This window comes from Nomascus leucogenys, unplaced genomic scaffold, assembly GCF_006542625.1.
Source record: "Nomascus leucogenys isolate Asia unplaced genomic scaffold, Asia_NLE_v1 Super-Scaffold_285, whole genome shotgun sequence".
Classification (NCBI taxonomy): Eukaryota; Metazoa; Chordata; class Mammalia; order Primates; family Hylobatidae; genus Nomascus; species Nomascus leucogenys.
Window position 1 is genome coordinate 4138775 of NW_022095770.1, and position 13767 is coordinate 4152541.

The 13767-nt window shown below is 53.1% G+C and overlaps 1 protein-coding gene across 5 annotated transcripts in view; it reads left to right on the forward strand.

The window, feature by feature from the left end:
* PLXDC1 (plexin domain containing 1) overlaps positions 1-13767 on the forward strand; it is an 85918-nt gene that overhangs the window by 34735 nt on the left and 37416 nt on the right. For all 5 annotated transcript variants that reach the window (XM_030808250.1, XM_030808251.1, XM_030808248.1 and 2 more), the window contains exons 3-7: positions 8587-8730; positions 9005-9074; positions 9732-9854; positions 10449-10567; positions 12006-12105. In XM_030808250.1, coding sequence (XP_030664110.1) covers positions 8587-8730; positions 9005-9074; positions 9732-9854; positions 10449-10567; positions 12006-12105 — 556 coding nt within the window. The remainder of the gene's footprint in view (positions 1-8586; positions 8731-9004; positions 9075-9731; positions 9855-10448; positions 10568-12005; positions 12106-13767) is intronic.

Consider the following 13767-nt stretch of genomic DNA (forward strand, 5'->3'; position numbering starts at 1 on the left):
TAAAGAACTGGATGGAGACAATCAATACTGGCAATGGAGCAGCCCTGCCCCAGCTGAAGGCTCTTCTTTTTCATTCCACAAGGCCTGAGTGGTTGGCAGAATTGTTGCACCTCCCCTGGGCATGTGGACAGATTGGAGGATGCTGGCCAATCAAACCCTTTACTCAGCTCTGCTTCCAGAAAGTAAAAGGCATGTCTCTTGGTTTTGTTTGTTTTGTGACAATGTCTTGCTCTGTTGCCCAGGCTGGAATGCAGTGGCATGATCATGGCTTACTGCAGCTTTGATCTCCTGGGATCAGGTGATCCTCCTGCCCCAGCCTCACAAATAGCTGGGACTACAGGTGCATGCCACCATGCCCAGCTAATTTTTGCATTTTTTTGGTAGACTTGGGGCATCTCACTATGTTGCCCAAGCTGGTCTTGAACTCCTGGATTCAAGCGATGTTTCTGCCTCAGCCTTCCAAAGTGCTTCTTGTCTTTTGAGAGTACTGGTTCATTGGCTGGATTCAGATGGCAAGTGGACATTGTGGTTGACTTTTCAACATATATTTTACCTTACAGCCTTGTACAATAGGAATGGGATCTGGGGTTCCATGATAATCCTACCCCCCAGCTGGTGTTTGGTTTAGGTGGAAGCTGTTTAGCATCTAGGGCTCCCTAGTCCAGAGGTGGCAGGGGACCCAGGTTGGCCCTGCCATCTTGAAGCACACGTGTTCATTCAGTGGTCGGGGAGATGTGTGCTGTGCCTGTCTTGCTTCCATGAGCCAGTGCTAGTTGCCACTGTCAGCCATTCCGTCACTACAAGATGCCTAGCCTAGCCTTACAATGAAGCCCACACTGAAAGTGGCAGAGAAGAAAGACTGAAAGAGCTTAGTCTTGGTCATTGAGCCACATTCCCCGTCAATCCTGAGGTCAGGCCTTTGCTCACCCAGCTTCCATTCCCCATTCCTAGCAGAGCCATGATCCCCAGTTCCTGTGGGGAAGTAGACTGGTTTAGCCAATTTGGCACGCCCTGGCCCCTGTAATAGTTGGGGGCCACATCAGACTGAAGGGAAGATCTTGCGTTCCACTCTTGGTGCGAGGTTTCTCCTTTTGAACCCAATAAGGAAGCATGCTGCCTCAGTGGCTACAGGCAGCCCTCTTTGGACCAGGAGGCAGTCACACTTAGGACAACGCCCTGATGACATGCGGATCATCCATGTTCCACGCCTGCTGCCCTGCTGCCGGGCTCTCAGACACTTGATCTAACACATGTCCTCCATGTTGAAGCTGGGTTCAACCTGGGTTTCTCTTCCTTGCTCCCAAAGTTATCTGCCTTGTTGGCTTTACTTCCTCAGAGAAGAAATTGAGGAATCCAGAGACACCTTCCTGTGTCCACGATGTCCCAGGTTTGGGAATGCTGTCTATGGGCTTGGATTCCCAGAGGAGGCAGCTGGTTCCTCCACAAGTGGCTTTTGTGTCACCTGCCACTGGAGATGGGGGAGGATGCTGTCCTTGTCAGAGCCACACTGCACATTCTCAGCATAGTCTTGACACCATTGGCTGCAGAATCCTTATGATTCAGCTCATTTGGCAAGCAGATGCTGAACACCCACCAGATGCCAGGTGCCAGGCCCTGTGCTAGGGAGGTGCTGGGGGCGGAGATGAATGCGCCACCGTCCCTGAGCTCCAACCTCCAGACAGTGGTCCTTCTGATTGAGAGTTTAACCAATGACTGGTAGGTAGCCTAAGTCACCTTCCCGGAGAGCTGTTGCTTAAAGATCCCAGAGACAGTGGATAGAGGAAAGGTCACTGTCTTTGAGTGGAACTGACCTAGTTTCATACAGTTACATTATTTCTTTTTATTTTTTGTTTTTTTTTGAGACGGAGTCTCACTGTGTCACCCAGGCTGGAGTGCAGTGGCACAATCTCGGCTCACAGCAACCTCCACTCCCGGATTCAAGCGATTGAATCTACTGCCTCAGCCTCCCAAGTAGCTGGGATTACAGGCATTTGCCACCACACCCAGCTAATTTTTGTGTTTTTAGTAGAGATGGATTTCACCATGTTGGCCAGGCTGGTCTTGAACTCCGGGCATCAGGTGATCTGCCCTGTCTCAGCCTCCTAAAGTGCTGGGATTACAGGCATGAGCCACCATGCCTGGCCTAGTTACATGATTTCTAGTCTCAGTTTCCCCACTGAGAAAATCGGACTAATATTAGTGCTCACCTCCTAGGGTTGCCCTGCAGTAACAAATATGAAATGCCCAGCACTCTCCCATCACCACTCAGCAAATGCCAGCTTCCCTTCTCCTTCCTCCCACGCTCCCAAATGCTCCCCTGCAGGCTGTGTGCTTGGCTCTGCCCAGGAGTGATCCCACTGCAAGTCACCCCCTCCCTCCAGGGTGCAGTTTGGCCTCACCCGTCACTCTGTGGCCGCCCTCAGCCAGAGCTGAGTAGATATGGCTCCTGGCTTCACTGTCCTGTAGTAATAAAAGTCAGGCATGCCAGGAGGGCGGTCTGTTGGGCCTGTTTGGGACCTGCAGCAGATTCTGCATGGCATTGCCCTTGAGCCAGTCCTCCCCCTGGCAGGCCAGCTGTACTTGGCACTTCTGAGGCCTGAAGCAGAGCTTGGCCTCACCCTCGCTGGCCTGAGTAGGGCATCGTTAGGCTTCAAGGCTCTTGCCCTCCCTGGGATCTGCGGACTCATTGGAGAGAATCAGCTTAGGAGTTAGAGGCAGCAGATCCTTTCATTTCTGACGCTCCTTGAGTCAGAATAGATGGAAGCTTTGTGTCAGTTAAGAGGTGCCATTGCAGGGGTCATTGGGAACGCCAAGAATGAGTCCAAGGATCATCCAGGTGTCAGAGCTGAGGCACGTGACACAGGGCCTGGTTTCTCTGCAGAACAGCCTAGTTTGGATCAGACCGCTTGTCTTTGCTGTGAAGCAGAGAACTCCGAGCAACGGGCCAGGAAGATGCATTTCCAGGAAGCTCACCCTTTGCAGTCTTAGCTGAGGCGGCAAGAGACACGTCAGCATCTGTCTGGGCTTCACAACTACAGAGCGTGGCTTCTGTCCCGGGCACTCATTTCAGATGCCTGGAGGTTTGGGGAAAGCTCTCGCTGTGCGGGGCCCAGGAAGCAAGCTGATTGAAACCAGACCTTTCTCCGAGCCTCAAATCAACCGTCTTAAACACTGGCCTGCTCAGGTTCCCAGGTGGAAGCTGTATTCAGTTGACGGTGAGACTTACCTGAGAGCACCTGTTTAGCATCTGCAGCTGTCCTGCTTTGTTTGGTAAAATGATCCTATCCTGGACTTCAGAATATGTAGTGGTACCCGTAAAACAGGCAGCTATACTTTGTGGTCATTCTTTGCTCAACAGATCCTCCAATGAACACATACTCTGTGCTTAAACACGATAGATAAAGGCTGACTTTACTCTTGCGGTCTTATGATCTTACAGGAAAGGCAGACATGAACATGTGTATAACATCCAAGTAAATTGTCACAAGTGTGCAAAACACCAGGAGAAAGAAGCACAGGGTGTGATGGGAATGCAACAGGGAATCAGTGAGGCTTTCTTAAGAAAGTGACTCCTGAGCTGAGGCTGGATGGGTGAGGAAGGGTCAGCTCCCGAATATGGAAGGGGAAGAAATTTTGAGGCACAGGCGGCACCAAGGTCCTGAGGCAGACAACTGCATTGTGATTCCCAGAACAAGAGAGCAAGGGAGAGGAGGAGGTGCTGAGTCGGGGCCAGACCACCACACACGGGGAAGGATTTGTGTTTCCGTGTAACAGAGAGCTAAATCCAGGGACTTAAGGAGCAGCCCTCCAGCATGTCATCAGGGACCAAGTCTCCACCTAGTTCTCCACTTCACCATCCTTATGGTGTGGCTCTTGTCCTTATACTTACAAGATGGCTGCTGGAACTCCAGCCATCGTGTCTGCATTCCAGGCAGGAGGAAGAAGGGCAAAGATAAGAGGGACAAGCAGTCAAATTTGACCTCTTTCAGAAGGCTCCACTAGAACCTTCAGCTGATGTCATGAGCTAGCCTGTGTCACATGGTAATCCTTAAGACATCCAGGGAATGAGGTTTATTGATGGCTACATTGCTGGTTGCTACAGAATCAATTTTTTTTTTTTTTTTTGAGACAGAGTCTCACTGTGTCACTCAGGCTGAGTGCAGTGGCTCAATCACAGCTCCCTGCAGCCTCGACCTCCTGGGCTTAAGGGATCCTCCTGCCTCAGCCTCCTGAGTTGCTGAGACTACAGGCATGCACCACCATGCCCAGTTAATTGTTTTATTGTATTTTTTTGTAGAGACAGGGTCTCACTATGTTGCCCAGGCTGGTCTTGAACTCCTGGCCTCAAGTGATCCTCCAGCCTCATCCTCTCAAAATGCTAGGATTACAGGCATGAACCACTGTGCTCAATCCAAAATCAATTTTCTATTAGTAAAGAAGAGAAGGGAATGGCGGAAGGGGTGTAACCTTTGTTCTGGATGCAACTGGGGAGCCACAGAATGGCCTAAGCAAGGGGATGACGTGGAGCAGGGAAAACAATTTCAGTTTGTCCCAACTGGGACACGGCAACACACACCTATGGCACAGATATTCGTTTCCTAGGGCTGCCAGAACAAATTACCACAATTTTGGTAGCTGAAAACAACAGAAATTTATTCACTTGCAGTTCTGGAGGCCGGAAGTCTGAAATTAAGGTGTCAGCAGGGCCATGCTCCCTCTCAAGGCCCCAGGAAAGGAGACTTGCTTGTCTTGTCCTAGCTTCTGGATCTCCTGGAAATCCTCGGTGTGCTTGGTTTGTAAACAGCGTCACTCTAATCTCTGCCTTCATTGCGACAGGGATCCTCCCTGTGTCTCCTCTGCGTCTCTGTATCCACATCTCCCTCTTCGTTTACATAAAGACACCAGTCATTGGATTTAGGGCCCACCCTAATCCGGTCTGCCTTCATCTTGACTTGTTTCATCTGCAAAGACTATTTCCAAATAAAGTCACATTCATAGGTACCAGAGGTTCACACTTGAACATATCGTTTTGGGTAACACAGTTGAAACCCACTGCAGCATGCAAAAGGATGGAAGGGCTATCTGGTGCTGGCTGTATTAAGGTGGGCCACTCGTTTTCCCCTCACCCACAGATCACAAGATAGCCCAGGATTTAGGGAGGCAAGTTTATTTCCCTAATTTTAACACATTGCAAAGCACTGGTCCCCCCACCCCCACCTCCAGCAAACACTTCTTAAGCATGGAGGAAGTGAGGGACCTTGAGCCATAGGCACAGAGGTGAACTTGCCCATCCCTGCACGTCAGGGGCTCGCAGTTCAGGGGCAAACAAACATTTAAATGATTGGCTGGGCTGGGCATGGTGGCACACACCTGTAATCCCAGTTACTCGGGAGGCTGAGGCATAATAATTGCCTGAACCCAGGAGGCAGAGGTTGCAGTGAGCTGAGATCGCACCACTGCACTCCAGCCTGGGCAACAGAGCAAGACTCCGTCTCAAAAAAAAGAAAGAAAGAAAGAAAAAAAAGATGGGCTGAACAGCATTTAAACTTGGTTTCCTTTCTTCAGGCAAAATTTTAGGCTAACTGATGTCTCTTAATAAACCACTTTTTTGTTTGAATTGGGGGGAAGAGGGCAGGCTGTAGCTATGGCCGTGGCAGGTGGTCCTGGGTGAACCATAACCAGCTGCAGAGTTGGAGTCCTGCAGACTATCAGATGTACAGAGTTGGGCAGGGCCCCCTATATTTTTTTTTGCTTGGAAGTGGAATAAAAACTGCTCACCCGTGAATCCAGGAAGCAGGCTGGGAGGCGGCCATCGGACTCTTCCTTTGTGCAGATCTCTCTGCACAGAGTGCTATGCACGGAGCTTTGTTTCTTGAGGGGTGATTTTTTAAAAATTGAGATAGGGGTCTCCAGCAGAGATGGGTGGAGGTAGGAGAGACAGAAACCAAGAAAAAACATGAAGCATTAGTTCTCCTGGAGGGTGGGGAAAGGGGCAGAAACAGAGGGAGCTGCTTTCCCGAGGGAGGCCAAGAGCTCTGGGCAGGAGCAGTGGCTTCAGTGCCTGTGGGCAGAGCTGGAGAGCCATGCGTCCCCCTCTGGGTACCCTCCCGAGACTCCAGGGCTGGTGGCTGTGGCAGCAATGGGAAGCAGCATCCTTAGTCCTCAGCCCAGGGGCCGTGGCATCAGGGCAGCCCCCCTACCAGGTGGCTTCATGAGTAAAACCAGGAATCCAACAAGAGTGGCCCCATGTAACTCTTGCAAATAGTACACATGAGTCACCCCTTGAGGACCCCCTGAAATAAGGGATGGTGGAGGCCACTTGCAGGGGGTGGAGGTCCTCATTGGGGAAATAGGGGTGAAAGGCTGATAAGAAGGCAGGGTTTGGCCAGGCGCGGTGGCTCACACCTATAATCCCAGCACTTTGGGAGGCCAAGGTGGGTGGATCACTTGAGTTCAGGAGTTCGAGACCAGCCTGGCCAAAATGGTAAAACCCCGTCTCCACTAAAAATACAAAAATTAGCCAGGCATGGTGGCATGCACCTGTAATCCCAGCTACTTGGGAGGCTGAGGCACGAGAATCACTTGAACTCGGGAGACGGAGGTTGCAGTGAGCTGAGGCCATGCCATTGCACTCCAGCTTGGGTGACAGAACTCTGTCTCAAAAATAAAAGAAGGCAGAGTTTAAGCCGAGTGTTGAATGACCAGGAATCTGTCAAGGGGAGAAGGCGAGGGCAGCCATTCCAGACAGGAGGACCAGCGTGGGCAGTGGGACGACTGACCACTGGTGGCTTGAGGCTGTCAGGGGAGTCTGGTCTGGCGGGTGGGCACACAAGGATGCACAAGGTGGTGAGAGGAGAGAGAAGGAACTAGAGAGAGGCTGGGGCTGGCTGATGGTGGGATCTTGCATGCCAGCCTAAGAGCTTTGGTTTTCGTCTCGAGGACAGTGTCGAGGGAGCCCTGGATAGCCTGTGAACAGAGCGAGGTGTTTTTGATTGATTTGACTGCCGTGCTGAGGATGGGTGGAGGCATGGGCTGTCTGGAGGCAGGGAGGGAGGGCAGTGGCAGAGGGAATAGCCCCAGACACCAACCAACCATGCTTCTTCCGCTCATCTTCCCCCAGCCTGTCCCGACCCCAGGTCCCCAGATTGTGTCACTTGTTGTAAGTGCAGAGTGCCTTCTGGCAGGTGAGGAGTGCAGGAACCCCTTGTCCCCGCTCATGCTGGGCCCAGGGCAAGGGCCGGCTGGGCAGCTGGCAGCCTGGCAGGGAGAATGTCGTTTACTCTGCTGTGTCTGCCGCCACCACCGCTGGGCAGCCTGATTAATGACCGAGGGCTCCTCACGGGTCAGCGGCCCCATCTCTGTGGCGGTGGCTGCCAAGGGAACCTGCCTACCCTGCCTCCCTTCCTCCTGCGGCTGGCGCTCTTGGGTCAGCTCCAGGAAGTGCTTCCACATCACCCCTCTCTGGCTCTTAAGTCTTTCTGCCAACCATTTCCCTGGCCTCCTTTAAACCCCGGCCCAAGTGCTCCTCTGCAGGAGAGCCTTTGCAGAATCAACCCGCAGCCCATAGCATTCTAGCTTCTTTATTTCATCTCCATCAGGCACACAGCAAAGGCTCAAAGATATGCCTCGAAGGAATCCTTGCTGCTTCTCTCCCCTACCCAGCACCCTGGTGATGCTGTGTGGGCTCTGGATTCTGTGTTAGCTCTGCTTGAGGGTCTGTGTCTGCTCCTCTGTTTATATAAGTCCCATTCCAGACTGGAAACTCCCCAGTACCAAGAGGCAGCCTCCTCCTTTAGACTGGTGCCTTCTAAGATCCAGATTTTTCTTTTTTTTTTTGAGACAGAGTCTCGCTCTGTCACCCAGGCTGGAGTGCAGTGGCGCGATCTCGGCTCACTACAACCTCCACCTGCCGAGTTCAAGTGATTCTTGTGCCTCAGCCTCCCAAGTAGCTGGGATTACAGGCGTGTGCCAGCAGGCCACGCTAATTTTTGTATATTTAGTAAAGACGAGGTTTCGCCGTGTTGGCCAGGCTGGTCTCGAACTCCTGACCTCCAGTGATCCGCCCGCCTCGGCCTCCCAAAGTGCTGGGATTACAGGCGTGAGCCACCGCATCCAGCCCAAATTTTTCTTTTCCATTAAATAGGGTACTGTTCCAGGGCAGGGACTATGAGTCTCCCTCGGCCTGGGAGCTCCCTGAAAACAAGGGCCCAGTTTGAGGCCATCCTGTCTGTTCCTCCCTCATGCCCCAAGCCAAGCCCAGCCTTGGCCCTGGTCTGAAGGGATGCAGGGGCTGTCAGCCTCCTGGCTTGTCTGGGAACAGGAGGGCTGAGCATGAGTGCAGAGGTATGGATTTGGCTGTGGCCAAGCCTGTTGGGGCACCGCTAGAGGCCAGCTAGTGAGCTGTCTGGGGCCAAAGGGGAGCCCAGGGGGTCCTAGGCCTAAACCAGCCCTCGGGGCCACAGGTCCAGCACCCTGGGAGGGTGGTGACTTCCTGTACCCAGAAACCTGAGTGGGGAAGGACGGAGAGTGAATCCTGGCATGCTGACTACTCACACCTCCTGTGGGCTTTATCTTTGGTGCTGGCAGGAGGACAACCACAGCTATTATGTGTCCCGTCTCTATGGCCCCAGCGAGCCCCGCAGCCGGGAACTGTGGGTAGATGTGGCCCAGGCCAACCGGAGCCAAGTGAAGATCCACACAATACTCTCCAACACCCACCGGCAGGCTTCGGTGAGTGCCCCAGTCCCCGGCCGTGCTTCCCTGGGCTGGGAGGCCGGGGGCCAACCCACCCTGCCTGGTCAGTGGGCATGGCTGTGGCCCGAGGTCTGTGACCTGGGAGGTACCTTCCAGGGATTCCCATGGGACTTTGCCAGAGTTGGGGTGCCCAGCAGTGGCCCTGGGCATGCCTGCTCCCCACTCTGTCCAAACAAGCATGAGGCGGTGTGGGTGCCCAGGCCCCTGGCCTGCAGCTTGGCCCGTGCTGACTTTCTCCCATCCCCTGCAGAGAGTGGTCTTGTCCTTTGATTTCCCTTTCTACGGGCATCCTCTGCGGCAGATCACCATAGCAACTGGAGGTAAGGCCACGTCATGGGGCCCCAGGGAGGGTTTGGAGACCTCAGCCCGAACTCAGGGGCCCTCCCAGGGGCCCCTCACTGGAGACAGGGTTATATGAAATGCGAGGAATGCACATTTGGCTCTAATAGGAGTCTGATTCTCAGGAGGGGGGTCAGTGGACATCAGAGCATCCCCCTTGCATTAGCTGACCTGCTCATGTGCGTGCGTGTGTGTGTCTCCTCGGGCCAGCACGAGTCAGTGTGGACAACCCTGTGTCCCAGAGTCGCTGAATAAGAGGGAGAGGGAGACTCCACTGAGAGCTCGGGCTCCTGGGGCCAGGCTCCCTGTTGATAGGAGGCACCTGTCTTTAATCCCTGCACTTCAGTTCCACATCCCACTTCCCCAGGGATGGGGAAAGCTGTGAGTCCCCTCCTCTTCCTGCCCCCTCGCCCTATAGTCTGCGCCCCGCTGAAGGGACAGGGAGGACCTTCTCCTATCTGGGGCCCTTTTGCTCCATACACACCAGACCCAGAGCCCGCCAGATGGGGATGGGCAACAGAGGTCTCAGGCTCACTTCCAGCTCTGCCTGTGCTGCCCTTCTTGCCCCTGGGGAAAAGGCCCCCAAAGCGGCCCCTCAGGCCATTTCTGGTGACTCCTCTGCACCTCTCCCGCCCTAGGCTTCATCTTCATGGGGGACGTGATCCATCGGATGCTCACAGCTACTCAGTATGTGGCGCCCCTGATGGCCAACTTCAACCCTGGCTACTCCGACAACTCCACGGTTGTTTACTTTGACAATGGTGAGGCTGGATCTCAGAATTTAAGTCACCCAGCTCCAGGGATCCCTTGTCCGGCCCTTTAGAGGGGCACACGGCCTAGAGAGGGCAAGGGTCCCACAGTCCCACAGCAAAGCGGCCACCTACCTTTCTCTGCTCAGTTTCCTGACCTGTCAGATGGGGACAAAAATGCCTGCTACCCAGAAGAATCTGAGATAACAAAACGACAGAGCTTGGCTCTTAGTAGAGGTAAAATAAATGTTAGGGGCCTTTATTGTTTCTTACATTCACCAGGATGTCCCTTGAGCCCCATCTGAATCCAGGAGAACAGACATTCCTCCTTCTTTTGTCTCAAGGAGTCAGAATAGACAAGAAGGAAAGGGAAAGAGATGATCAAGTACAGTATCTGGGGCTGAAGCAGGATCTTCCAGCTCCTCTGCTGCTCGGAAGCCAGGCTGCTTTAGTGGGCTGCCCAGCTCCTGCCTCCTTACATTTGCAAACTTCCCCATCATCCCGAAGGGACCTAACCTGTGGCCACTGCCCTCCGGCTGGCATTTCTGTAGGGCCCTGCTCCTTGCACGATCTCCCGTCCAGCTGGGTCTCTGTTCTTCTCCCCAGGGACAGTCTTTGTGGTTCAGTGGGACCATGTCTATCTCCAAGGCTGGGAAGACAAGGGCAGTTTCACCTTCCAGGCAGCTCTGCACCGTGACGGCCGCATTGTCTTCGGCTATAAAGAGGTGAGTGGGCCCAGCTGCAGAGACAGCTGGGTCTTAGAGCCTTTCTTCACTGAGCAAATATTTAGGGAATTTGCAATGTGCCAGGCATGGGGCTTGCTGCTGGGAATACAGCAGTTAACAAGATGTTTGCGGGTCCTACCCTTTTGGAGCTGTAAGTCTGGTTGTGGAGATGGACAATAATTACAGGGACAAATGTAGACTCACCACTGTGACAAGCGCTCCCAAGTAGAGGTGCCTGGTGCTAGCTGAGCCTTTCACAGACTTCTTAACCTTGGCAGAGGCCAGGGGAGGCTTTGCTGAGGAAAAGAGTTGAAATCTGAAGGATAAATACGAGTTCAGGAAGCAAAGAGGAGAATGAAGTATGTTCCAGGAGAGACAACAGCACACAGCACATGCAAAGGTCCTGAGGCAGGACAGAGCATGGCTGGCACAAAGCACTGAAAGAAGGCAGCATGGGCCAGGCGCAGTGGCTCACGCCTGTAATCCCAGCACTTTGGGAGGCTGAGGCAGGTGGATCACCAGAGCTCAGGAGTTTGAGACCAGCCTGGCCAACATGATGAAACCCCATCTCTACTAAAAATACAAAAATTTAGCCAGACGTGGTGGCGGGCACCTGTAATCTCAGCTACTCAGGAGGCTGAGGCAAGAGAATCGCTCGAGCCCAGGAGTTGGAGGTTGCAGTGAGCCGAGATCGTGCCACTGCACTCCAGCCTGGGCAACAGAGTGAGACTCTGTCTAAAAAAAAAAAAAAAAAAAAAAGAAGGCAGCATGGTGAGCCAGTGCAGTGGCTCATTACTATAACCCCAGCGCTTTGGGAGACTGAGGCAGGAGGATTGCTTTAACCCAGAAGTTCAAGACCAGCCTGGGGAACATAGTGAGACACATACCTCTATTAAAAAAAAAAAAAAAAATAGAAGAAGGCAGCATGGTTGGAAGGGAGAGAGTGAGGGACAGGACGGGGCAAGGGAACCACAGATTTGCCCTTGAGAAAAGTCACTCTGGCTTCAGAGTGGAGAACAGGTTATTGGGGGCTTGGAGGGAATACTGGGAAGTAATTTAGGAGAAAGGTGACAGCAGCTTAGAGTAGGATGAGGGGAAATGGAAAGAAATGGTCAGATTTGAGAGCCACTTAGCAGGTTAAGCAACATAATTTGGAGATGCATCAGATGGGGAAGGGAATAAATTAAAGAAAGGGAAGGGAAAAGGGTGAGTCCCGGGTTTCTGGCCTGCATGGAGTGCCATTCACCGAGACAGAGGAAAGAAGAAAATGTGCTTGGAGGTGGTGTGGAGAGGACTTGGAATTTGGGTGGGGTCCCACTGGGTGGTGCCATCCAGAAAGATGAGTCTGGAGCTCACGGGAGGTGGGGGGGTGGTGGGCGGTGCTGGGTGGGCCCCAGAGCATTTGGGAGGTGGACGGAGCCTCTTCTCCCTGCCGCAGATCCCTATGTCTGTCCGGGAAATCAGCTCCTCCCAGCATCCTGTCAAAACCGGCCTATCGGATGCCTTCATGATTCTCAATCCATCCCCGGATGTGCCAGGTGAGTCTTCTGGGACTCCGCAGAGGCCTTGATGGGGGTAGGACTCTGTTCAGACTGAACCTGAGCTGCTGGGGGGATGGCAGTGGCAGGGAGTAGACAAGGGGCAGAGAGTTGAGAGGGAAACCAGGGAGGAAAGGAGGCCCAGTGACTCCCAGCTTTTCTTTGTTATAGCGGAGGGACCATCTTCTCCAGCAAACTCTCCAATGGGAGGCACTGCTCTGATGGTTGAGGTGAAAGGAAGCCACAGCCCTTCCACTGGGCCCCTGTTCCATGTAGAAAACCTCCAAAGATGCCCTAGTAAGGGGTTTGAGTCCTCCCAGAATACAACCATTGTGGCCTTCCCACTCCAGGTGATAAAAGGAGCATCATAGGATGCCAGGAGACAGGAATCCAGCCTCGGCCATGCTGTTACCTCCCTGTCCTTCAGCAAACCACATCATCTCTCTAGCCTCAGTTGCCTCATCTACAAAATGGGGGAGTAGCTGAAGGAGTGCTTCTCCCTCCCAGGCCCTCCTCCAGTGCTGACATTTTAGGAGGTCATAGCTCTTTCTCCCCTGCTCCCGACCCCCATTGCGTGCTCACGAGGGTCTTGGATTTGTACTCCTGGGGAGGCGGCAGGCATCGCATCCACTGCTGCTCCTTCTAGACCCTTGGCTCAGAGACTTTTTAACCTGACCTCTTCTGCTGAGCCATATGCACAAGTTCTGCCATGTAGGACCCCGGGAGGTCTGGGGAGGAGCCTTTGTCTGCCCTTCCTACCCCACCTGGGCTTTGATGGGGCCTGGGGGCATTCTCTACTCCACTCTCGCCATGCCAGGCTGGATGGAAGGACACGCTTGGGAGCCACCAAGTCACCTTCCTGTAGAAGGGCAACGTACTGCTGTTCTGTGAAATCAGAGCTTCCCAGGGGAGGCATCGTTGCCTATTTCTGTTCAGTACCATCAGTACACGTGTTCTGAGTTCCTGCTTACACACTGGGCCACTATGTTCCAGGCACTGTTGAGATACAGTGAAGAGGAAGGGCTGCCCTTGAGGCATTCAGTATCTGAGCACAGCCTTTTTTTTTTTTTTTTAAACAAAGTCTTGCTCCGTCATTCAGGATGAATGCAGTAGTGCAATTTCAACTCACTGCAGCCTCCACCTCCCAGGTTCAAGTGATCCTCCCACCTCAGCCTCCCGAGTAGCTGGGACCACCGGCACGTGCCACCATGCCCGGCTAATTTTGTTATTTTTAGTAGAGACAGAGTCTTGCTATGTTTCCCAGGCTTGTCTCAAACCCCTGAACTCACACGATCCTCCCATTTTGGCCTCCCAAAGTGCTGGGATTACAGACGGGAGCCCCCATGCCCAGCCCCAAGCCTCTGTCTTTAACAGAAATTTAAGGGTTGGGGAATAGTGGGCCTTTAACCTATTTTTTTTTTTTTTTTTAATCTGAAGGAAAGGACCAGGGCTTAGTTAGAAGGCCTTACCCAGTACCTTCTATATGCAAAGTTCAGTGGAGTGTTAGGGGCTCAGCTCTGGAACTGGAAGCCTGAGCTGGAGTCCACACTTTCCACAAGCATCTGACCTCTGGTGAGTCACTCAACCTCTCTGCGTTTGTTTCTTTATCTGTAAAATAGGGATAAGAGTGATACTTTGCCCCTACAGCTGCTGCAAACACAC